Source organism: Barbus barbus, assembly GCF_936440315.1.
Source record: "Barbus barbus genome assembly, chromosome: 49".
NCBI classification, from domain to species: Eukaryota; Metazoa; Chordata; class Actinopteri; order Cypriniformes; family Cyprinidae; genus Barbus; species Barbus barbus.
In genome coordinates, this window is record NC_136727.1 from 20981500 (window position 1) to 21006505 (window position 25006).

At 38.1% G+C, this 25006-nt stretch overlaps 3 protein-coding genes across 5 annotated transcripts in view; 1 reads left to right on the forward strand and 2 right to left on the reverse strand.

Moving 5' to 3' along the window:
• Positions 1 to 3378, forward strand: part of LOC306867762 (serine/threonine-protein kinase MARK1-like) — a 65387-nt gene extending 62009 nt beyond the window's left edge. Inside the window, exon 18 of one of the 2 annotated variants that reach the window (XM_079413620.1) lies at positions 1247 to 3378. In XM_079413620.1, coding sequence (XP_079269746.1) covers positions 1247 to 1589 — 343 coding nt within the window. In that variant the 3' untranslated portion in view covers positions 1590 to 3378. The remainder of the gene's footprint in view (positions 1 to 1246) is intronic. The other variant, XM_079413621.1, reaches the window with a different exon arrangement.
• Positions 3379 to 5954: 2576 nt separating this feature from the next.
• Positions 5955 to 11643, reverse strand: LOC306867256 (creatine kinase B-type-like). Its single transcript, XM_079412860.1, has 9 exons — positions 11513 to 11643; positions 11268 to 11314; positions 10287 to 10485; positions 8619 to 8779; positions 8166 to 8298; positions 7946 to 8102; positions 7744 to 7867; positions 7401 to 7590; positions 5955 to 6671 (listed from the first exon to the last, which is right to left on the reverse strand). Exons 1-9 carry the CDS (start codon positions 11544 to 11546, stop codon positions 6511 to 6513), a joined length of 1206 nt encoding a protein of 401 aa, XP_079268986.1. The 5' UTR covers positions 11547 to 11643; the 3' UTR covers positions 5955 to 6510.
• A 1878-nt stretch (positions 11644 to 13521) lies between these two features.
• On the reverse strand, positions 13522 to 24975 carry LOC306867191 (TNF receptor-associated factor 5-like). 2 transcript variants are annotated; one of them, XM_079412773.1, is made up of 11 exons: positions 24781 to 24975; positions 22168 to 22391; positions 22014 to 22086; positions 21810 to 21911; positions 21550 to 21714; positions 21390 to 21467; positions 20643 to 20717; positions 20390 to 20482; positions 20109 to 20228; positions 19168 to 19336; positions 13522 to 14493 (listed from the first exon to the last, which is right to left on the reverse strand). In XM_079412773.1, exons 2-11 carry the CDS (start codon positions 22383 to 22385, stop codon positions 13928 to 13930), a joined length of 1659 nt encoding a protein of 552 aa, XP_079268899.1. In that variant the 5' UTR covers positions 22386 to 22391; positions 24781 to 24975; the 3' UTR covers positions 13522 to 13927. The 2 variants fall into 2 exon arrangements, with proteins under 2 accessions (XP_079268899.1, XP_079268900.1); XM_079412774.1 differs by having other exon boundaries at positions 22014 to 22071; positions 24781 to 24933.
• Between the last annotated feature and the right edge of the window lie 31 nt (positions 24976 to 25006).

Below are 25006 nucleotides of genomic sequence, written 5' to 3' on the forward strand. Positions count from 1 at the left end.
CTTAATGATGGCCTCCTTCACTTTCATCGGGATCTGCTTGGACTTCATATTGGTAGCACCAGTCAAACAGCTTCCAAATACAAATGTGATACCTCAAATCAACTCCAGATCTTTTACCTGCTTTATTTGTCTTGAAGTAAATAGGGAATGGACAGCACCTGGTCAATTAACCTCTTCTTAGCCTCTGAAAATGGAGGTACTTTTCTTAAAATGGCTGTAACTCCTAAATGGTAAATGTCATATTTTTGTGGAACCTCTTAAAACAATCAAGAAGTGATTGAAGTGCAAACTTTTAGATTTATTTTATTTCAAATCCATTGGAGTGGTGTATAAAGCAAAAGCACAAAAACTCAGGCTGCGTCCGAAATCGCATACTACTTGTGTAGGTACTACATTTGAATTCAAACGTACTTCTCGACCGTTAAAAAAGTACGTTCTATATAGTATGAATGAGGGTAGTATGAATGGAATTCGGACGTACTACATCCGCCATGTTCATGAAGTCATCTCATCGATTTACAACGTTTAAACTTTAATAAGTCAGCCGTTTACTTTGATTATTTTAAACAAGTGCAATTTAACCACAATGAACAACGTTTTTCCTTGATGTACTTGCACTTGAAAACAGCCACGTCGCCGCTTTCCGCCATTTTTCGAATATGACGCCTCCTCTCCCGTGGCATCATGGGATAGTAAAGTGTCCATCGTATGCCTACTACAGAATTCGGGCGGAAGTAGTAGGTCATCCGGGTAATTCTCGCCTACTGTTTTTCGAATACTATGAATTCGGACATACTACTCGCCTCGCATACTGTTTTTCGCATACTATATAGTAGAGAAGTATGCGATTTCGGACGCAGCCTCAGTGTCCGAATACTTCCAGACCTTACTGTAGTTATTCGCATTTAGTGCAAAAATAGCTGCTACCAGGAACAATAGCTTTATTGGTGCATAAAACAATGCTGGATAATGTGTTGTTCATTATGAGTGCCCATTGCAGTTGTAAATGTTCTAAGTTGTGTGGATTGTGATCAGTGTTTGGAAAAAATCTCTCTAAAGGTGATTTCAGTGATTGTTCGTTATCAGTATAGCTGTAGTACTATTCTCATATAATTAGGGTGATTTTATTAAAACTTTACCTCTATTGTTATTGGTCTTCGTGTAAACAGCCTTAACTCACACCCATGTTCTAATCTGTGATGAGAATCAATCTGACATTCATGAACGCTTCTGTGTTTGTCGTCAGGAGCGGATCCGGAGAACCCAAGGAGGAAGGCCGTGACTCGAAGCCCAGATCGCTGCGTTTCACCTGGAGCATGAAGACCACCTCGTCCATGGAGTCGGGAGACATGATGAGAGAAATCCGCAAGGTGCTGGACGCCAACAACTGCGACTACGAGCAGCGCGAGCGCTTCTTGCTCTTCTGCGTGCACGGCGACGCGCGGCAGGACAGTCTCGTCCAATGGGAGATGGAGGTGTGCAAACTGCCCCGCCTGTCTCTCAACGGCGTGCGCTTCAAACGCATATCGGGGACGTCCATCGCCTTCAAGAACATCGCTTCCAAAATTGCCAATGAGCTCAAGCTGTAAGCAAAGGGTTCGGAAAAAATACACACCTATAGGGAACACTAAAAGAGGAATCTCACCAGGAAGTTTGAGCACCATTTTGAGTTACTGCTTCTGTAAGCTACTGCTGTAATGTGTAGTGGAGAAAAAATATGAATGCAAAAAGATGAAAAGAGAAAAAACGCCCTAGCCTGATCTTCATGACCTCTCGCATATACGCCTGGTTAAATCAACCATCTTGCAATAATATCGAAACCCTTTCAGGGTCGGCAGGACAGAGATCTGTCGAGCGAATTATCGTAACGGACTTAAAACCGACTTTTCCACATGTACAGTTCAAATCTAGAATGTTTTTGTTGTATTGAATTGATGATAGAGTTGTATAATACAAGACTTTCAGCCTACTTATGTGGAGGTGTTGTATAGTCACTGTACAGAAATATTATGTTCAATGTGTCATACTTGTTTAGTTGCTTTCTGTCTTCGTTGTTGTTGTTTTTTATTTTGAGACCACTCCATTTGAACAGTTTTATAATTTATCAACATTTGTTTTTAAAGGGACAGTTGATCCAACAATGGACGTTCTGTCATTTTAATGTGGTCAAAAGCCTGTATGATGTTATTTTTCATGGAATTAGAACATTTCGAAGAATTATGCAGCTTTTTCTGAGTAGTAGCGCCAAAAATAATAAAACACCATAATAATAATCCACACAATGCAACTTCTGTGCAATAGCCATACGTTACACTTTGTGTAACAATTCAAAATCTAAGTTGTTAATCACTGAAAATGTACTTTTTTGACAAATTAAATAACAGCATACGTGGCAGGACATGAGGCTATCTATCAAGTAAATAATGACAGAAGTTTAATTTTGGATGAATTGTCCTTTTAATTCAGAGTGAGAATTAGATGTGATCGTAACATCAGAATTAACGAGTAAGTGTTTTGTAGAGCAGGCGGTGTGTTTCCCAGATGCAGATGGGTTTGGATGTATAAATCAGCTAGAAATTAGTAAAAGAACGTCGACATTAACATTCCATACAGAACATACACTGATACTAATAGTCCTGCGGTGTGTTTGGAGCAGGAGTGGCCAGGTCAGCAACACTGAGATGAGTGTTTTCCTTCGAAATCGAGAGATGAGAATAGCTTCAACTGTAACTCCTGGACATTTATTTATTAAGCCATTTTATGCCTTCCTGTTTTATTAACTGTAGAAATTCATCCAGAGAATGCATGACTTTTTTTTTTGTAAACTGTTATTTGTTTTGTGGTGAAGATGATGATGATGGGTTACGGCCACTCGTACTGGTACTTTCTACTAGTTCTTTTGTACTGAAGTATCGAAGGTTACATGTGCAATGCTGTCTATGTTGTATTACTGTTATGCTGACTAAAGAGGTTGTGACTGCACACTTTTAAGGGAAGATGAGGTCAAGTTTGCGTAGTTTGAGAAAAAGGATTCGTGATAATATTAAAGGGTAAAGCTGTGATTAAGGTTCAGAGAGGCATTGAATGTTCGAAAGTCAACTGTTATGTTCCATTTTGTGATGGTACATTTCCATTTTTTTATTTTTTATTTTTTCCATTTTTTTTTTTTTAAAGGCTGTTTGGATGGGAAGCAAGCTGAAGGCTGAGGATCTCCAACAAATGCAATTAAACTCTTCAACACATTTCATCCTTCCACACACTCTTCCCATTTATTCTCTGGACATAGTACTGTACATTTCTGCGGAAAAATCCCTTGGGCCACTGTGGTTCAGTCCCACTGGAGCACATTAAAGCTTACTTGAAATGAGTCTTTGAACTAAAATGTCTTGTGTCCTTTTTTGAAGTATACTGCATACCTCATTGCAATCAATACATTGTGTATTTTTCTTGTTCTTGATAAGCAACTGAAAACTGAACATTGTGGTCTTGTTTTGCAGATGATCATATATGCTTAGGATATAAAGAAATACTCTTTGAGAGAAGCAGTCTTTATCAGCGGAAGTTAAAAGTAGCTCGTAAGTATATGTACTTGTCTTATTAGTGTTTAGCGCAGTTCTTGCTAGGAAATGCTTGTTTTGTTTACTGTGTGGAGACGTGCTGATATCGCGTTTGGTCTCGTTCTGTCTCGTGTATCTCGTCAGTGTGTGCGCTTGCTCGGCCATTTGTTGTGGAAAAATAAGGAAAGTGTGTCCAGCTAAATTCAATTAGTATTTTGTTAGACTGGTATAAAAAGCTTAGTTTACCGCGGCTGCGGTCGTGTGAAGGCCTCCTCTTGTGAAGACCGAAGAGTGTAAAGACCATCGACAGCGGCAAAGGATACAAGTATCGCTTCTTATTTCTCCTCTTTCCTTCTACTTGTTTCACTTCTGTTTCAGTTTTTATAACCATTTCTTACTGTGTATGTAAGTTGTTTTTAGCATCTGTGTTTGGTAGTGTTATTTATTAGGATTACTACTGTCGTGATTTGTATTTATTTTAATTTTAGTTAAATGTCTGAATGTATTGTCTGTATAGGTCTTTTATTAAGTTTTAGTTTTATTTAATTTAGTTATTTTAATACTTCAAACTAAATGGAAATGAAATAATGCACAGTGCCCTCCAAAAGTACTGGAACAGTAAAGACAGAATTGCTCTGTTGGCTGTGGAGTCAAGACATTTACAAATATGATTAAAAGATGAATATGAGACAAAACTACAGAATGTCACATTTTATTATTAGCCGTTTCAACACATACATGTTTTACCAAATAAAAAGTTCAGCACTTTAATTGGAACATTTTGTATTGGAACAGTTGCCTCACAGGTCTTTCTAAGTGATCAGCTGTGTCCTGTTGCATTAATTCTTCAGATATTAAAAGCAGGGAATGTGTCGTATCAGTTATATCCATTACTTCTGTATTCTGAATCTTGCATTCGATGATGACACACAAACCAGGATGAAGATGAGGGAGCTGACTTTGAGAGAAAAGCAAGCAATTTGGATCCTAAAAGAAAAGAGGAAGTCAGTTAGAGCTCTAGCAAAAACAAAGGGCATGGAGAAATCAAGAGTTTGGAAACCACCAGCGACACCAGCAACCAACAACAACCTGATCAGCTGAGAAAACAACAGTAGTTGATGACAGACAAATCATAAAAGCTGTGAAAATGAACCCTAAAAGACGTGTCTGTAAAATCACCAACAACTTCCAGAAAGCTGGGGTGATGCTCTGACAATCTACTGTCCTCAGGAGACTTTGACACAGAATTACAGATGCTACACAGCAAGATGCAGACCTCTGACCAGCACCAAACATAGAAAGCCAAGATTAGAGTTTGCAAAAAAGCACAAAGGTGAGCCAGAAGAGTTTTGGAACTGTGTTTATGGACCGATGAGACACAGATGAACCTTTATCTAAGTGATGGGAAAGCACTAATGTAGAGTAAAAAAGGGAACTGCAATGATCCCAAGCATACAGTCTCATCTGTAAAGCATGGTGGAGGTGGTGTCATGGCATGGGCATGCATGGGTGCCTCTGGAACAGGCCCTCTCAACTTTACTGATGACTTAATGTATGATGACAGTAGCAGAATGAATTTGGAAGGGTACAAAACCATCTTGCCTACCAATATTCAAGAAAATGCCTCCAGATTCATTGGGAAGTGCTTCATATTGCATCAGGACAATGACCCAAAACACCCTGCCAGTTCAGTTAAGGAATTTATAAGAGCAAAGAAATGGAAAGTCTTAGATTGCCCAAGTCAATCTCCAGATTTAAATCTGATTGAACATGAATTTCACCAGCTGAAGAGGAGAATAAAGGCAGAAACTCCACAAAACAAGCAACAGCTGGAATTGGCTGCATTAAAGGCTGGGAAAAGCATTTCAAAGATGAGAGCAAGAGTCTGGTGATGTCTATGGGTCACAGACTCACTGCTGTGATTGTGTGCAAGGGATCTGCAACTAAATAATAGCTTTTAATCTTTTATATCTGCCTTATGTTCAACTGTCCCAATACTTATGCTCACATCAATGAGTGGATGAACTCTAAAAGTGCTGTTCTTTTTATTTGGTAAAACATGCATGTGTTGAAACGGCTAATAATAAAATGTGACATTCTGTAGTTTTGTCTCATATTCATCTTTTAATCATATTTGTAAATGTCTTGACTCCACAGCCAACAGAGCAATTTTGTCTTTACTGTCCCAATACTTATGGAGGGCACAATATATATATATATATATATTGAATTTATAAATGAGTATGTATATATACAGTATATGTGTGTGGTTGTACATATACACACAACAATTAGTTGTTGTTTTTTGGTGTTTGGCTTAGTGTTAGAATCATTATTATACTCATACCTTTTGTTCTTTAATATTTTGAATTGTTTTTAGCTTTATTTTTTATTTTTCATTTAAATGTTAAGTTTTGAAATTTTGTTCTATGCATTTGTCATTTTTATTTAGTTACTTTTTAAAATGTGTATAGGTAGTATTTATAAAGTTTTAGCTTTTAGTTAATATACAGCTAGTAAATACCACGGACTGTGAAACTGGTCTGTAAACTCGAATGCAGTGACAATCCTTTATGTAGTTTTCAGTTCAATGCATTGCTTAGGTCATATTTCAGACCCAGAAAAAAATAACAAATTACATATTAAAGAAAATTAAGCCTATTTTAAGACTATTACAATTCTGTTTTGTGACATTTTCATGAAAATGTGTGTGTAATGGCTTAGTGAGAAGATTGTAATGGGCTTAAAATAGGCTTCAATGTCTTTATGTAGAATAGGGTGAAATATAATCTAGACATATCTTCATGAGAATTCAATAACATTTTACAAACATCAAGAAAAACTTGTTGCAAAGTCCCTTTTTTCATCATAGTGTTGATCAGAACAGAAGACTTTTCTCTATAGCAATGGTATTTCAGTTCTCAATAAAACAAAAAGCCTCCTGATGGCCGCTTCACTTCTGAGCAGGTACCAGGTCATCTATGCCACCGTTGTTTTCCAATCTTTTCTCCATTCGGATGAGAAGTTTGACCCCATCCACTACTAGCTGGGTCAGCTCCACTTCATTAAAACCAATGGTCTGCAGGTTGCTGATTTTGTAGATGCCAGGACAGCCTGCACATTAAATGCAAATAATGCGACATTGAGTTTGTTCAGAGTAGCAACTAAATGAAGTTAGTTTCCTTTGATGAACAAAAGGAAATAGAGAAAATATAGCAGTGGCAGCTACAATATAATGTATGCATGATCAATTGTTATTTATTTGATTTAATTTAACAATCTTGGTGTGAAGATCATCTGAGCAGAATTTGGTTAATGTTGTGCTAAATTTGTACAAGGAATAGCAAAACAAATTTAGTTTTAATGAAAATGTTATGAAAAGTTATTAGCTGTGTCAAAACTTTGACTGTTGGTGGCACTAGAAAATATAAGAGACACCCCAAAATTTCCACTAGGAAAGTCTTTCTAATTTCACCACCTTTTACATGGGCTATAGGCTTCCACGGCAGAAGAAAAACAAAGCTGTATCCAAAACCGCATACTCTCTGAGTAGGTACCTCTTTTAGATTAAAGAAAAGTGTGGTTAATATAGTATGAATGTGTGTAGTATGAATTTAATCCGGACGTACAACATCCATCATGTTGCCACTGTAATGTGACCTAAAGCATTAGTTGCATCGCTTCACTGGCATTCATAACTGGTTTTTGAATACCTTCTAATCTATATATTAGAAGGTGAAAAATGTATGTATATTTGGATGCAGCCTAATTACATTTTTATGTTAAACTGTGGCTGATATCCTGCATGATTTTACACTACAGATCCTCTGAGTTGTGCCATACCAGTTGCTTCCATCTGAAGTCGTAGTCTGTCCAGGATGTCATCCAGGCGTTTGTTCTCGGCGAGATGCAGCAGTTTCACTGTGACACTTGCCTTCAGGCCTGTGCCAACCTCTGCAGGTGAGCTGACCACCCAGCCCAAGTGAGGCTTCCAGATAAATGGATGTCTCAGTTTCTTATATAGAGTCTCCATCTTTAAAAACGTTTTAGATTGTTAGTGTGTGCTGAATAGACCATATATAGTATATATTTATGGCATGCCTCAGGGTTCAATATTAAGACCGTTTTTCTTCTTGCTGAAAACATATAAATATTATATTGTATGAGGTAGTCAGTCAAAATTAACCTTCAGCACATTGATGCAGATTGTTTTAAATGCTTCTTGTAAGCAGGCATCACTTCTGTAAGACACCAGTTTCAGATGGTCTTCCATGTTCACCCAAATAGCCAGGGTCCCGTCCTCACTTAACCTAATTGCAAGGCAAAAACATACTGTAAATGGCTCTGATGCAAGCATATACAACCATAAATTATGAACTCTAACCAACCACAGGGCCCTTGCATCGGGCCAGTCACGAGCCACACCAATCTTTATCAAAGACAATGGTGGAGAGTCCATCACAACCCTGCGGTCTTCACTCTCATGGCTGAGTTCATCTATGGAGAAAAGCTTTCCAGGCAGATCCACACCCAGCTGCTCTAAAACTATGAAACAAGTTATATTAGCAGCATAAAATATATCCATCTACTTAGACTAAACTGCAGTACCTGCTTTGGCCAGTGTGAGGAGCTGTCTGCGCTCTCCTCTGCTGCAGTGTGTGGGGAAGCAGAAATCTTCAATGCTGCGGCCTGCAGTCACCTCACAACTCATAGCATATGCTTGATCGAAGTCATCACCACCCTACACACATTTTACACATCTATACCATACTACCACATATTTTGCACTGTTCTACAGATCTCTTGACTATATTACAATCACAAACATTACACTGGGAGGAAAATGAGACTAAATGAAGTTATGTTTTCCTAAAGCTAAAATGTAACACTTACTGTCAGTAATGGAGCTATAAAACTGATGATCTTAAACTCACTTTTGGTTGCATATTTTGGTGTGGTTTAAAATCTTCTGAAAATCTTCAGATAAGAAATTGAGTCTAACATGTCCATTTAGTCCCCATTTAATCTCATTTTTTAGATGGTGTTTTTTTTTCTTCTTACCTTCAGGTTGTCATAATTGAAGTCGCTCTCTTGAACAGTGTCAGTGGTTACCTTGTAGCCATGGCAAGACTCGATAATACGGTCAAAGAAGTCACAGAACAGGATATATGACTGAGCATCCCCTGCTAAACAGCCCACTGTTTTTGGTCCTGTGGACTGACCTGCCAGACAAAGTCAGGCTAGAACTAAAATATAACATCAATGGACAGGGTTTACGAACACAAATGTGATTCATATTTGATTATGGTTCATATCTGATTTCTGAGAGAAAGGTGTGGCTGTAGACTGAAAGTTCACTCAGACATAAAAAAGTTAATTCACAACCTTTTCTTTCTCAGACTTAGTATGGCAAAAAATGTGTAACTTAAAAACAGGTTGTCAAACTTTCCCTCCCAGGGACCGCCAACCCAGATTATTAAAAAAAAAATACATATAAAATATTATACTTATTAAAATGTTAATTCATAATACAATTAATTAAATAAAAATATAATTAATCATTTTATTTAACAATTAAAATATCAGATAATGACTGGGGTCCACAGATACATAGAAACTGGGACCTGATATTCAAGTGAGTCTCTTCTGACATGTACTTTCTGTGACAGACAGTGTGTGTGTGTGTGTGTGTGTGTACTTGTGTTTGTTACATTGTGGGGACCAAATGTCCCCACAAGGATAGTAAAACCTGAATTTTGTGACATTGTAGGGACCTAGGAAGTCTATGGAAAGTCCCCACAATTCACAGAAACAAACGTGTGTGTGTGTGTTCCTGGTAACCCTTATAAAATGTCCCCACAAAGATGCCAATACCCAAAATCCTTGTCCCTGTGGGGGACATTTTTTGGTCCCCATGAGGAAACAGGTTTATAAATCATACAAAATTAAGTTTTTTGAAAATCTACAAATGCGGAAAGTTTTCTGTAAGGAGTAGGTTTAGGTGTAGGGTGACAGAAAATACAGCTTGTACAGTATAAAAACCATTACACCTATGGAATAAACACATAAAACATGGAAACCCAACTTGTGTGTGTGTGTGTGTGTGTGGATTAGTCAATTTTGTAACCAAATTCCCCCAGAGGGAAAGTAAAACTTGAAACCTGAATAAATGCAGTCTCTTGGAAAAAGTAAGTGCACTTAGTTGTATTGAATGTGGTCTTAAATCTTAGAAGTATATATTTTAAAAATGATACTTGCATATAATATTAATGAAATAAAAGGCCACTTAAGATTGCTTAACGAGAGATGCGTTCATGACTGAATCTTAATACACTTTCAAAATGTGCACTTTATAATTAATATAAATTAAAACTTACTTTAAAGTACATTTTGATTCATTAAGTTTTAGGTGATGTAAACTACAACTAATTTTCATCTAATTGCAATTAACATGCCATTAAGTGTCAGAAAAAAAGGGTTCCCATGATGAAGATGACTTAATGAGCATTAATGTTGTCCAGATATATTAGCTGTATTCCCCTCTTTGAGGGCAGTGGGTGTACGTTCATTCAGAGAAGGGATAGTTTCGTTTGTCTGCAGTAACTGTTCACTGGAGGTTATGACTCATTCTATAAATTAACAGTTTGTGTAAGATGCGTGGGAATGACATTTCGAAACTTCATACTGCCAAATACACTCTCTCTCACACACACACACAAAATAACTCACCCGGGTCCTCAAGTCCAGGGCGTATGATATCATCAAAAATGACCCCGCTTTCAGTTGCCCGGTTGAACTGTCGCGTGTACATGTGCAGGCTGAGGATCCGGCCCATCAGGGTGTAGTTTCTGTCCAGGTTTGGGAACTCGTCTTTAGGGGAGCTTCTCTTCAGATTGAACCTGCTCATTGGGTCACGGGGTAGTAAACTCTGGGCAAAAGACAACCGACAGATACCCAGCCTTGATAGCAATTTGACACCAAATATTAGTCAAGTTTGATCAAGATTCTGTAACATCATTTTAAATTCAGTTTGGAAATTGGTTTAATGTATATGTGGTCTGACGCTCAATTTCCATCAAATCCATTTCAGGGTTTTTGACGTCAGTTTGATTTGCATATTTGACCTGTTTTTTATTTCAGTTTTGATGTCAGTAATATAATAAATAATTATCTTTTGAAGACTTATCTTTTCGGTGCAGTTAGAGTTATTTTTATTAGACTCCAAACTGGAAAATAATGTAAATTTTGCCCATATTGTAAATATGTGAACCAGTGTTTTATACTATACCATTATAGTTTTTACTTTAAAGTTTTAGTCATTTTCTTGTGTTTTTGTAATTTTTTAAAAATTAATCTATATAGTTTTATTTATTTATGTATTATTTAGGTTTTAGTAATTGTAGTACATTAAGTTAAAGTACATTGTTAAAATGAGATTTTATTTTTAATAATTTTAGTATTTAATGTGAACAGTGTTCATTGTGCATTAGAAACAAACATTCCTCTTTTGAACCAAACTACATGTCAAACTTGCCAAGAATGGTCAAGGTTGTATAGCGAGAGGACGTGGTTGTGGCGATCCATCCGAGATCACTGAACAATGCAGCTGCCTGGCAGCACTCTTTTTTTTCCGTTCACAAACAGAGAAGAGTACGGGACTTTCCACTAGCTGGGTGTAAATGGGTTTGGTGTATTTGTGAAGGGGAATACCTCCAGCACAGGCCTGTATTTTGACTCCTTTGGGTGCTCAGTAGGTGCTAAAACAGAAATCAGACATGAGACATGAAGTCTCACATACCTCTACACTAACACCACACAAAATTTACATTTACATTTTGTGTTAGTGGGTTTTTTTTAAATCTAAAATGAGTGGTTAAAGGACCAACAGGTTCTGATAATCGGTCCATCTCCATCACATGCAATGGTATTTCATGCATCCAAAATGTGACACTTACGCTTAATCATCCACATTTTTTCTCGTTTCCACATCTTGAGCTTTCTTTTGTTTGTTTTTTCCTGAAAATGCTTGCACAGACACACTCCAGCCGACAGCAGCTAGACGTAGCTGTGGACAATATCTATGAATAGCCAGAGGGCCTCATCGTCATATGTCCCATTGTCCCATCATTCACCACACAAAGCACGAGCGCCCATGCTGGTGTCATGTTGCCTGTCTGTAATAATGGAGCTATTTATACGCTTGTGTCAGTGTCATACTTCACGTTGAAGCTTGAGGGTTGGGCATTACATTACTGGGGACAAAACCAGGGGTTTTTAATTTGGTTCAATTTGTGGAAATAGATCTGAAGATGACATGCTTTGAGAGGAAAATGCATTTTATTGCATGTGTGTTAATGTGGTCTAAGTGTGAATTATGATCTTTCGAAATGCGCTTGCTTTTCATTTAATCACCACGACTGCAAACATTACAGGTGTCACTTTCCTGATAAAAATAAATTTAAAATAAAAATATACAGTGGCCAAAATGATTAGAACACTAGTATTTTCAGTAGCTAAACAATGGTTTTGCTGTAGTGTGTCAGTAGGAAATATCAGTTTACATTTCTAAACATTCATTTTGCCATTAATTGTAATAATCCAGTGAGATTTGTGTCTGACAGCAGCCAGTGCTCCACGCAGAGATCTGATATCTTGTATTTAGCATGCTGATATGGAGTTTCAACAGTGTTCAGCATAAACACATTGATAGCAGTTTTAAGCTGCGGTGTCCTTTGTGGTTGCTACTGTAGGTGGTTCTTATTAACTATTGTATAATAGGTTCCCCACCAAAAAACATATATGACTTCAGTACGCGTGAGGAGACGTTTACCAGTAACAGAAAACAATGCTCAGTTTAGTTCAACTTGAATACAAGCATGAAATGACTTTAAAAAATATATTTTTACACCATCAGGTTTCTCACAGCAACAGCCATAAAACTCTCATCTCAGTCTTGAATTGAGTACGATCCATAATTGGATTAAAAAATACCTTGCATACATGTACACATGGCACATTTATGTGCATCACTACAATATAAAAACAAGGTGATGCGAGAAGAATAAACTTTACTACTTTCATGTGCTAGGCAAGCAAATGTGTTTTTATACTGTATGTTAGAATATGGCCAGCGTCTGGAGTAACGCATTACAAGTAACACAAGTTATGTAATCAGATCGGATTTGTTTTTCAAGTAACCAGTAAAAGTATCGCATTACTTTTAAATTTACAACGAAATACCGGAGTGACTTTTTCAAACAAGTAACGCAAGCTACTTTGTTTTCCCAATTATTCACTGACACATCTTTTTATTAAAAAACAATTAAGCAAGCCCATCCCAGCTGAAGTAACATAAAAGTAACGTAATGCATTACTTTCCATAAAAAGTAACGTAATGCATTACTTTCCATAAAAAGTAACCAAGTAATGCAATTAGTTTACATTTACATTACATTTACATTTACATTTATTCATTTAGCTGACGCTTTTATCCAAAGCGACTTACAATTGCTATATATGTCAGAGGTCGCACGCCTCTGGAGCAACTAGGGGTTAAGTGTCTTGCTCAGGGACACATTGGTGTCTCACAGTGGATTCGAACCCAGGTCTCTCACACCAAAGGCATGTGTCTTATCCACTGCGCCATCACCACCCCGAAACTTTTACTTTTACTTTTTAGTTACTTTTTATGGAGTAACAATATTGTAATGCATTACTTTTAAAAGTAACTTTCCTTTACACTGAATATGGCAGTCACACACTGGGATAGCTAGCTAGCTTATGGTCCATTGAACTAACTTTAAAATAAAAACAACTTCTGTAAAGTTTAAACATATCAGAGCCAGTTGTTGGGGTGGGCTCTTACAGCTGTGACCACTGAGCTTCAGAAAAACAAACTAACCACAGTCCTTTTTCCTCCAAAAACATTGAGGATCGCATCGATCAGGCGTCAAGACACACTATTTGAAATGATTTTCTTTATTGACTGGAAAGCAGTGCAGAGAGATATGGGGATAGATTTAAGCATTAAATGAGCCAACATGTTGCAGGCAAGTGTGCTATGAGCTGCACCACTCACTCAGAAAGACAAAGACCATTAAACAGACATGGATCTTGGCTAGAAATAATCAGTATCATAAACGGTTATGTTTTAGGATCGATAATGTGAATTTTGTTAATTCACATCCAAACTGAAATTTCATAAATATGGCACATAAGAGCAATACATTCAACACCTTCAGCTGGTTTGAACGGATTCAGATCGATGAAAATCTGTGCATGTACACATAATAACCAGTGCTACGACAAAACAATCTCTTCAAATGACACTCCAGTGAATCTGTTTAGGGACAATTCATTTTTCTCATAGGCTACAAGTCCTCTAATCCAGTTGTGTCCACCTTTACTTTGATGAACAGTGTGTCGTCTCTCACATAAACGGCATTTCGAGGGGCCTCCAGATCGCCGTGGGATATGAATTTCGGGAAACCTGTGGCCACATTAGCATCAGTTGTTGGCCGATGAAAGCTATCGCTGTTGATATCGGGGGTGAAAGTACTGCTCTGGTGGTTCCTCGAGCCGCTTTGATCCAGCAGTGCTAATGTTATGTTCTGTCTGAACGGCCACGGTAAGAGCGAGTCGAAGTCTCCACGCATTATCGTGATGTAGAGCGACAGGTGAGTGCCTCTCCCTGAGCTGTCTCCGCCGAGGTAAGCGCGCACACTGAGCTTGTAGCCACTACGGCTGGTGTAGAAGGGGGTCGAGTTGAGCGAGGTGCCAGCCTCTTTCCGGTGCCGGTAGTCGCGCACTTTCCAGATGAGCTTCCCGTCATAGGAAGTGGATTCCAGCTGGCGGAAACGCTGCTCGTTACACTGCAGCTGCTCCACGTGGATGTCTAACAAGCGGGTATGACGCTGACACGTCTGCTCTAACGCACCTGAGGAACACAAACACACACAGTTCTACTGTTACCGTTTCCACAAAGAATATCTGGAAGGAATTGTTCTGTGTGAGACCAGAAACAAACTCTATAATTCACTCATCTTGTGGTTCCAAACCTGTATAGGCCACGACACAATAAGCCAGGGTTGTCAAAACTCGGTCCAAAAAAGCGTAACGGCTAATGCTACCGGAAAGGAGACCATAGGCCGTCTTTTCATAGGCTTCACTACACTGAATAAACAGCCTTTTAGAGGAAACGGCTCATCAATTAATGAATCAACAGCCTATCAGCTAATCTTCAACATGTTTTACACTAAACAATACTTTTGGATTGAACTATTTTTAGAGTTTACACCGAAAAAATGCCATTTTATAAGAGAAGTCACTGACTTTTTGCGACAGATGGGATACAGCTTACGGCATTTCCCATTCATTCCTATGATATTCGTAAACGCCGATTGAGTGTCGTACAACTCTGATTGAAATTCAATGACGCCGCGGCTGTAATGTGATTGGTTATTACGGCACACGTGATCCAAGTAAGCCATTATGCTTTCTCCAATAGTAAGTAATACAGACCCTCTCATCTTGGAAGTTTCTAGTATGCCTAGTAACACCTTGATTAGCTGGCTCAGGTGTGTTTAATTGGGGTTGGAGTTAAACTCTGCAGGCTGTTGACCCTTCAGGATAAGTATTTTTGGACACCCCTGGATTAAACGATGTCAACATAGGGTTGGACGATATGACCGAAAATCAAAATCTTGATTAATTGAACATTTTACCTCGATTACGATTAATGAATGATTATTTTATCTATTTATTTGCCCTCTGACAAGGTCTGTTCTGTTAATATGCTCAGCTATTAAAGGTGGGATATTTTATCTAATGAAAGTGTGCATTTCTTATCTTTGTGATTTTAAAATAATAAAAAGCTAAACATTGCAGGAAGGTGGCCCTCCAGGAGCAAGATTAGACACCCGGCCCAGTTCTTACATTATTGCAATGACAACAAACATCAATACTCGATGGGCAACATTATCCTTCAAATGTTTTGGCCAGTAAAACCAAGTGTTATTCAAATGTTGAAAGTCTCCCTAATTTGTTTAGCAAGACAGGTCTCTTCAAACTGTTGCTCTACCAGAAGACTCTACTCTAATGTTGAACAAACCAGCAGATGCTGATTAGGTATGTTTTGAAGCATAGTAACTAGTTTGAGCTGGTTTAAGCTGGTCATGTGCTAGTCCTAAACTGGTTAGCTCCTGCTGCTTGACGTAAAAGGCACCTATTATACAAAATCAACTTTTCCATGGTGTTTGGACAGAAATGTGTGTTGGCAATGTGTGACCACAACCTTACGCAGCATACAATGATAAAACTCCACCCTCTCCTTATTTTGTAATCCCTATTAAACCAAATCAGTCTCACTAGTCCTGCTGTTTTGCATCATATTGCTTAGGCCCCGCCCATGCCTTTGACTGACAGCCCTGCATTGCCATAGTTTCTGCTCTCAGATAGTTGTATGCTGTCCTTCATTTTCTCTGCTCTTGAGCAGCTGTATCGTTAACAATGTCTCGTAAGCAATCCCCGTGTTCTGTGTTTGGATGTAAGACTGAAGATAAGAGTCTTCATTTTCTCTCAACATCTGGGCCTGTATTCACAAAACATTTTATCTTAACACTGGGAGTTCTCCTAAATAGCAGTAAACGTTTTTAGCTAAGAGTTTTCTCTTAAAACCTAACAAAGCTGCTGAGACAAACTTTTACTAAGGAACAGAGAGAAGTCTTAAGCTAAGAGTAAGGGGGCGGGGTTGACCTTGTTGCTGTGGATGATGTCAGCATGCTTATTAACTATGCACACAGTGATTGGCTGATAGGGGAGGGGTCTCTGTCAGAGATTTATTCATAGAAATATGTTGCCATATTCAAATAAAGGTCAACAAATAAAACTGTTAATTGCCACATTCAAATAAAGATTTTAAAATGCAACCTAAGTGTCACTAAATTAAACATATGTTCAGTTAATTGTCAACCTCTTACATGTATGCTTAGTGAATATGCAAATAAACAGAGTAGAATAATCATAGATGATAGTAAGACATGCAAACATAAAAGGAAACCAAACTGGTTGCAAGAACATGTTACCTCTTGCCCAGCTGATTAATGAAAACAAGGAACATTTGGAGGTATCACCTTTGAAACCAAAGGTGATACCTTTTTAAAAGCTCATTTGTGTGCATACGTTATCAAACTATTTTAATTGATCAGCGGTGTGCTTGTGAGATTAGTTTGCGTCGCGCTGTCGTTTGGTAGCACGGTCGCTCAGCCCTTTGAGCTGCACCGATGACAGGTTAGTGCAGGCTCTGTAACATCGTGCTGTTTCGTCCCACTTTCAGCGCATTTGGCTTTCCATATGTACGGCTGAACACTGCTTCTCTCGCTCTCAGTCATGTTGTTTTACCGGCTGTTTATTGTTGTAGGTATGCATAGCAGAGAGACGTATACACTACGCCCTCTTCTGGAGATGGGGATATGCAGCTCATTTGCATTTAAAGTGATACACACCAAAATAGCTCTTTTTTTGTTTTAATGTTATAATAAATGATCTGTGGGGTATTTTGAGCTGAAACTTCACAAACACATTCTGAGGACACCCAAGGCCAATATTACATCTTGTAAAAATGGGCATAATAGGTGCCCTTTAAGTGCTGCGTTTGATACAATAGATCAGCAGATTCTCATAAATAGATGAAGTGATTATGTTGGTCTATCTGGAACTGTTTTGAATTGTTTTTATCATACATTAGCAGAAGAACATTTGTAGTATCTATTAATAATACCTTGTCTGAACATTACAAGTTATCATTTGGGGTTCCTCAGGGATCAATTTTAGGACCACTACTTTTTAATCTTTATATGTTACCTTTCAATCACATTATCAGGAGGCATGGTACAGTGGACCTTTTTTCATAGCTATGCTGATGACACACAGTTGTATGTAGCCGTGTCTCCTAATGATCATGTTCAACTTGTTTCTCTTGCAAATTGCATCCAAGACATAAAGGACTGGATGTCACAAAATTTCTTACAACTCAACCAAGATAAACCTGAAGTTTAGACTATTGGATCAAAGGCGCAGAGAGAGAAATTGATCCCTAAAGTAAATATACTGGGATTAAATCCACGCGGCAAAAAAATTAGAGTTGTTGTTTTAGATTTGGAATTGAACTTTAAAGCTCATGTATATATTATGCAATATAGAAAAAAATAATGCATGAATTTATAACTAGAATTTATAACTATAACCAACTACAACTAATACAAAATTATGCTGTTAGATTATTGACAAAAGCCGAAAAGAGAGATCACATTACACCTGTATTGAAGTCATTACACTGGTTACCTGTTAGTTTTCATACTGGTTAGTTTTTTTATTAGTTTATAAGGCATTGCACGGATTTGCTCCAGACTATCTTTCAAAAATGCTTACAGTATATGAGCCCAGAAGGACTCTCAGATCTTCAGATTATTTTCTTCTAACTGTACCCCATAGCAGAACTAAAATTGCTGCTTTTAGAGCAACCCTCCAGAGGACATAAGATGCACTGAACGTATTAATAACATTCAATCTAAATTAAAAACTTATTTGTTTTAGTCTGGCCTTCCTGTGATGACCTATATAATCTTTGTATATATTATATTTTGTTTTTCATTCATTTTAATGTTTCATATTTCAATGATAACATTTAAAATTTTGTTCTTGTAATTTAAAGGGTTTATTTCTATTTTGTATTCGGTGTACTCTATTGTTTAAGTATTTGGTTCCTTCAAGTTACTGCATTAACTTATTTGGAAAATTGCTATATAAATAAATATTTGCAAGATTTTGCTTGCTAAACCAGCTTAAACCAGCTGCCATTCTTCAAAACACACCTAACCAGCACATGCTGTTTTTTTCAACAGGGTAGTTCAGGGGTACCCAAACTCGTTCCTGGAGCCTCCCCAACACTGCACATTTTGCATGTCTCCTTTGTCCGAAACACCCATTTCAGGTCTTGGAGTTGCTACTAATGAGCTGATGAGTTGAATCAGGTGTGACTGATAAAGGAGACATTGGGGAGGCTCCAGGAACGAGTTTGGGAACCCCTGGGGTAGTTGACCCAAAGAGAAACCTGGCTCTAGAAGAGTTTAGCTCCAACCCTGATCAAACAAAAAGATGTTCAGGATCAAATACAACAGCCAGGGGTGTTGGAATTAAAATCTGCAGGAAGACAGTTCTCTAAGAGCAGGGTGGGCTACTCGTGGTTTACATTAATGTCCAGTAAAAAAATTCCTTGCAACAAGTAATTATCCATCCATTCATTTCCAAACTCCAGGTCATGTAGGGTCATGGGGTTGTTGGAGCCTGTCCAAGCATCACATGGGTGACTCACACCGATGGGCTATTTACAATTCAGCTGTCCTGCATAACGTCTTTGGATTGTGTACTCTGAGGAACCAGGGACCTTCATGCACCACTATCAAGGGCATGCATCTTGGAACCCAACAGCGCAACTGAGCCCAAATTATTGAATGTGTGCATTGTGCATTTTGATGTTCACCCATCTTGTCCATCAGGTCTCTCTACAAGTAAACTGTGTCAACATTCAAGTGGCCCATCAAACTTGACTTACCCAGGTGTTCCCTGAGGCTTTCTGTGACCACCACCTGCTGTCTGAGGGAGTGCAGTGATGCCCGAAGACTCGGGAGCTCTTCACTCAGTTCAGACCCTAGAACGCCCCGCAGATCCCTCAGTTCACGCTGAACACTGCAGATCCCCACTCGCTGATCCTCCACAGACCTCTGCCACACAAACACAGATCATACAGCCAACTCTGACGTTCATACAAACTGTTATATAACAATAACTGTGCATATCCATATATTTGGCAAATAGTAATAAAATAAAACCATATGCACTTAATAGAGGCATTTTTTCATCCAATAAGAAGACATCACAATCTACGATGGAAACAGAGAATGAATCCTCAATGCACAAAAAAAACATGAAAACGTGGCACTGGCTAAACAGATGATTTGATTGGATAACTGGTGACCAATCTCTGTGCACACCATCTTAAATGTTGTTTTAATCATTGCTTGAGCCAATGTCTGTCATCAAAATGATCCTTTGAAGAACTGTCTCACACGATCGCGTTCACAAATATCAGGCATCCAAATGCAACAGTCTTTGTTATTGTGTTTCACAAGTAATTTATTATGTAGGAAAAAGAGCTACGTTGACTTCCCCGGTTCCAGCTTACTTCACCCAGGAAGTGACGTTTTTGATCTCTTGAACACATGAGATGAAAATAGCGCTTTATTCGCAAATGTTTAACGTAGTATTCCAATTTTTATAGGCTATGACGCTATAATGACATATGGCCACATAAATAATGGCAATAATACATTATTGTACAATAAATGGTGAGGATTCTCTGAATAACAAAAATAATTTACATTAAAGTGAAAATTCTTGCTGCTATGGATTCAGAAACAAGTCGACTGTTGCTTAAACTTGGTATTGTTATAGGGTTTATGAGCTTTTTTTGTATTTGACACAGGGTTTCTTTACCTGTAAGGTAGTAAGAGTGCTGTCGCACAGGGTGATGTCCCGGTCCAGATTACTGACCACAAGGCTTTTGTCCTTCAGCACACCCTGCTGGACTAACATATCCTGCTGCAGCTGTTCCACCTACAACCACCACCATTTGTGTGTTACATACAACATTTTTATTTAAGCAATAGTAAGCATAGCACTTAATGGGTTGTACTTATAACATTGTTTTAAAAAACCTCATTTCTCCATGATTTCTTTTTGTATTTTACATTACAATTATACAGCTTGTTTCATACCTGTTTCTCAAGTTTGGTGTTGCTTTCCAGAACAAGCCGAACATGGGAACTGAACTCTGAGTTTTCATGAACTTTCACTTTCCCTCTTTTACCCTGAAAAAAAGAAACAGTTCAAAGGCTAAGCTCTGAAAACATATTACAGCTTCAGAGAAACGGACACATTTATTGAACTGCAAGTTATTGAATAGGAGAACATAAATAATCTGTTCTCCTAAATAACTTGCTCCAGTGTTAAATATGAGTGTTTCCTTACTCTGAGTGTGCAGCCGTAGTTTTTATAAATGCAGTCAGTCTCCACTTCGAGACACTCATCAGCATGAGCTTGCAGCTGCAACGAGGATCCACAAGCAAATTAAAATACCTTTCATGGAGCCCCTAAGTGGGCATATTGATGGAAAAATATGAGATGGGAGGGAAAATTTTATTTTAATGCTCGCAAAAGTTTGCTTTACTTTTCATTAGCTCACAAATCTTTTGCGTTGTTTCCAAACTTTGACAGTAATGGACATAATATGAATATGAGGTGGGAGGAAAAATTGTATTTTAGTGCTTCTGCAAGCAAATGCAAAGTTTCTTAGAGGAATGCAATAGTTTTGCAAGCACACTTAAAAACTATTTTTTCAATCACCACGTAAGGCCTCCCATAGCTTTTAAATGGGTTAAAATTTGTGCTGTCAAATTATTAATTAATCAACCACGATGCTTTAACATCTGATGCTGTTATAGGAAACCAAACACAATACTTCTGTGAGGGAACATAAAGGTTTTGCGAGAGAATGCAACGTTTCTTATGGGAACACAACACTGATTGGGGAGTAAATGTGAAAGCATTAAAGTATAATTTCCTGTCTCATGATTCTTCCATCTTTGTGTCTCCTTAGGTGCTCCATATTAATCTAAAGAGAGCAATTTGCTGCAAGGCAGCACAATGTGCTCTAGATGCATATTCATTAGAATACAGCTTTCTAAAAGCAGAGTAAAGTATCTGAGTGTGCCACACCTGGTGTCTTTTGATCATCTGAAGACACTTGTTGGGGCACGGGATTTCGATTTCAAGGCATGACGTCTTCTGATGGACCTGTCATAGTTCAGAGGCAAGATTAGAAACAAGCACACCTCAGATGACTGTATGCAGTATTGAGAGAGGGAAGCGCTCTGACCGGCAGCTGAGACACGAGGAACGATTGTCTGCAGTGATGGCAGGACTCCAGTCGGACGGAGCAGATGTTCCTCTGATGGTCCGTTAGGTTTTTGCGTAACACAGTGTCGTTGCACCCTACATTTGAACATCTAATTCGCTCATACTGGCATGCTTTTAGATGATCCTGAGAAAGAGAGGTATTGTATTGTTATTCTCAGCTCTGGATGATGGATACAGACACGCAATTAATAGCATATTAGGTCACGTTTTGCCTTTTACCTGAAGGTTACATAAGGTAACCCTCTGTGTGCAATCTGGGGCGTTGGTGCAGTACATCTCTAAGTTCAGCAGTTCCCGTTTACAGCAGTTGTCTTGAAAAACCTGCAAGCATTGGAATTGCCATTCACTGAAATGTAACAGAAAATAAAGCCAGATTTTTGATACGTGCACATGAATATGCATTTAAAATGTTAATATTCCCACCTCTTCTGGTTTTATAGGAATGCTGTCTAAGGGACATTTGGAACTTCCCCCATTTTCACTGAAAAGAGAAGCACTTTCAGATGTATAAATTATATTCATCTTTGCTGATATGCATCAAATTGTTTAATTGAGTTAACTGATGAATGTTTCTTACATGTAAGCCCTCACACACTGAGCGCAGAAGATGTGCCCGCAGCCCGTCTGGTGAGGGTTCAGGACGATCCCGCCGCAGGACGGGCAAATGAACTGCTGCTCTAAACGCAACACGAAGCGCAGCGTGCGATTGGTCAGAATGGACTCCAGCTCCCATGACTTCATGAGCTCAGAGTTCTGACTGGACAAGCCGGGACGCTCGTTCTCCTCTGTGGCCATGACAACCTGGTGAAATGAATGGAAATTAGATGTAGGCTGACACAGCGACAGATATGTAAATCATTTGAAAACTGCAATTCTATTTCATGTTCCTCTTTTGTTTTTAGCATCATTGAAGTTGATCTATTTATCAAAATCCTCTAATAACACCTGGAACTAATATTACAAAGAAGCATTTCTTGTTGTGCTCCAAGTTCATCATGTGTGTCCCTGCAGCACAAAATCAGTCATCAGTAGCACAGGTATATCTGTAGCAATAGCCAACAATATATTGTATGGCTCAAAATTATACATTTCTCTTTTATGCCAAAAATCATTAGGATATTAAGTAAAGATCATGTTCCATGAAGATATTTAGTAAATTTTCTACTGTAAATATATCAAAACTTAATTTTTGATTAGTAATATGCATTGCTAAGAACTTCATTTGAACAACTTTAAAGGAGATTTTCTCAATATTTTTTGCTCCCTCAGATTCCAGATTTTCAAATAGTTGTATCTCAGACAAATATATGTCCTTTCATATGATGGCTTTCAGATGATGTATAGATATAAAATTGACCCTTATGTCTAGTTTTGTGGTCCTGGGTCACATATTTTAAAGCACATTTACTTGCATTCACAATTTCAAATATTTCTGGCTATAACAAGTTACAATACAAATATCCAGGTATCAGAAAATCACCTAAATACACAAGCACACACGTTTTCATGCTTATAATACTTATAATGATATTAAATATAATATCAAATTAATATTATATTATAATAACTGTCAATTTAAAAGTTTAAATTAAGATGGAGTGAATTTTGAATAGTTTGGATGCCAGCTTGTACCCGGTTTTATAAAACTCCTAAAATGAAAAAAGTTATTTTAAAAATGTCATTCCAATTGTTTCTTCATTGTTTCCTTGTTCAAAATGTTTCAAACCAAACATAATTTCTGGGGAAAATAGTTTTAATTGGTAATCAATTTAGAGTCTTCTTCCTTGTCCTCATGATCAAGTGCAATCCTGTTAGTCTTTATAACATCACATCAACTAAAGCCAGGTCCTTTTCCTCTTTAGCTCATACCAGTCTTTTTGGATGATTGTTTTAATCTGAATTTTTGTGTGTGTGTGGTTGTGTCACCATCAAACATTCCACCGTTTGATAAAAAAACTACTTTTTTCCTTTTTATTTCCATCCTGTTCACTTTCTTGTAAGCAATTAAGCAAGTAACCATTATGCAAGCAATACAATTATAAAAATAATTAAAAGGTTGAAGCATTTGAGCTTGACACGGGCATATTTCTGGTAAACCTTTTATATAGCAAGACTTTTACTTTTAGATCAAATAAATCCTATGTTCAGTTAATAAATGCACTTATGCGATCTAAAATGAATTCATGTTAATAACCTGTATGTTAACTTCAAACACAGTTATGAGGGGTTACAAGGTTGACAGATATAGTTTAATTCAACTTTCAGTTTTGTAAAACAAAGCGCTGCAAGGCGTAGAAATGTGAATAAATATCCATTCTGTAATATTTTCAATGATTAATTGTTAGTAAGGTTGACATTTAACATCCCTACTCATACACACACAACAAAATAGAATATTAATTTATCATTGCATAGTTAAAAAACTCTACCTGTTATAATGACCAAATTATAGTAACAGTGGACGCTACTTTTGTAAATGATGTAGTTTTTAAAGCACACTGCTTGCTGTTCTCTCGCGTGTGTGTGTGTGTGAGTGAGAGAGAGAGAGATAGAGTGTGTGTGTGTGTGAGAGAGAGAGAGATAGAGTGTGTGTGTGTGTGTGAGAGAGAGAGTGCGTGTGTGTGTGTGTGTGAGAGAGAGAGAGATAGAGTGTGTGTGAGTGAGAGAGAGAGAGAGATAGAGTGTGTGTGCGTGTGTGTGAGAGAGAGAGAGAGAGAGAGAGTGCGTGTGTGTGAGAGAGAGAGAGAGAGAGAGAGTGCGTGTGTGTGAGAGAGAGAGAGAGAGAGAGAGAGTGCGTGTGTGTGAGAGAGAGAGAGAGAGAGAGAGAGTGCGTGTGTGTGAGAGAGAGAGAGAGAGAGAGAGAGTGCGTGTGTGTGAGAGAGAGAGAGAGAGAGAGAGAGAGAGAGAGAGAGAGAGAGAGAGAGAGAGAGAGTGTGTGTGTGTGTGTGTGTGTGAGAGAGAGAGCAAACACATGGGGAATCCCCAGTGCAACAACATGACACTGTGAATCTAAACTCAACTAAAGCACTTTACGATCACACCGCTTTCAATCAGCACCCGAGCCAAGCCTCGTGAAAACACAGTCAGCATCTTAACTAACCATCTCGTCCACATTTAAAACATTTACTTTCGCTTTACACTATCAGCTATATAATTCACAACATTTTTTTAAATGCATGGGTTTACATACCTGAAGGTTGATGGCGTTAATAGCTCATTTTGACTAATGTGGTTGAGTTTCAGTGAACACAAGTTAATCCTGATATATATAATATTTGACAGCTACGCGTCTCAGCGGGCAGTGCCGATGCACGCAGTACGTCCCTCTTATTTTGGGCGCGCTGCCACACGATTAAAGCGAACGGAAAACGGAACGACCAATCCTACTATGGCGAAAGCCTCGGCTCATGAATATT

Coding starts and splice junctions, on each gene's coding strand:
- LOC306867256 (XM_079412860.1), bottom strand. CDS start 11,546: ATGTGGAAACGAGAAAAAATGTGGATGATTAAGC. Junction 8,299..8,618: donor TCAATTATGACAACCTGAAG/GTAAGAAGAAAA, acceptor AAATGTGTGTAG/GGTGGTGATGACTTCGATCA. Junction 6,672..7,400: donor ACTTCAGATGGAAGCAACTG/GTATGGCACAAC, acceptor TTTAATGTGCAG/GCTGTCCTGGCATCTACAAA.
- LOC306867191 (XM_079412773.1), bottom strand. CDS start 22,385: ATGGCCACAGAGGAGAACGAGCGTCCCGGCTTGTCCAGTCAGAACTCT. Junction 21,715..21,809: donor TTACCTTATGTAACCTTCAG/GTAAAAGGCAAA, acceptor TCTCTTTCTCAG/GATCATCTAAAAGCATGCCA. Junction 14,494..19,167: donor AAGCCTCAGGGAACACCTGG/GTAAGTCAAGTT, acceptor TGTGTTCCTCAG/GTGCGTTAGAGCAGACGTGT.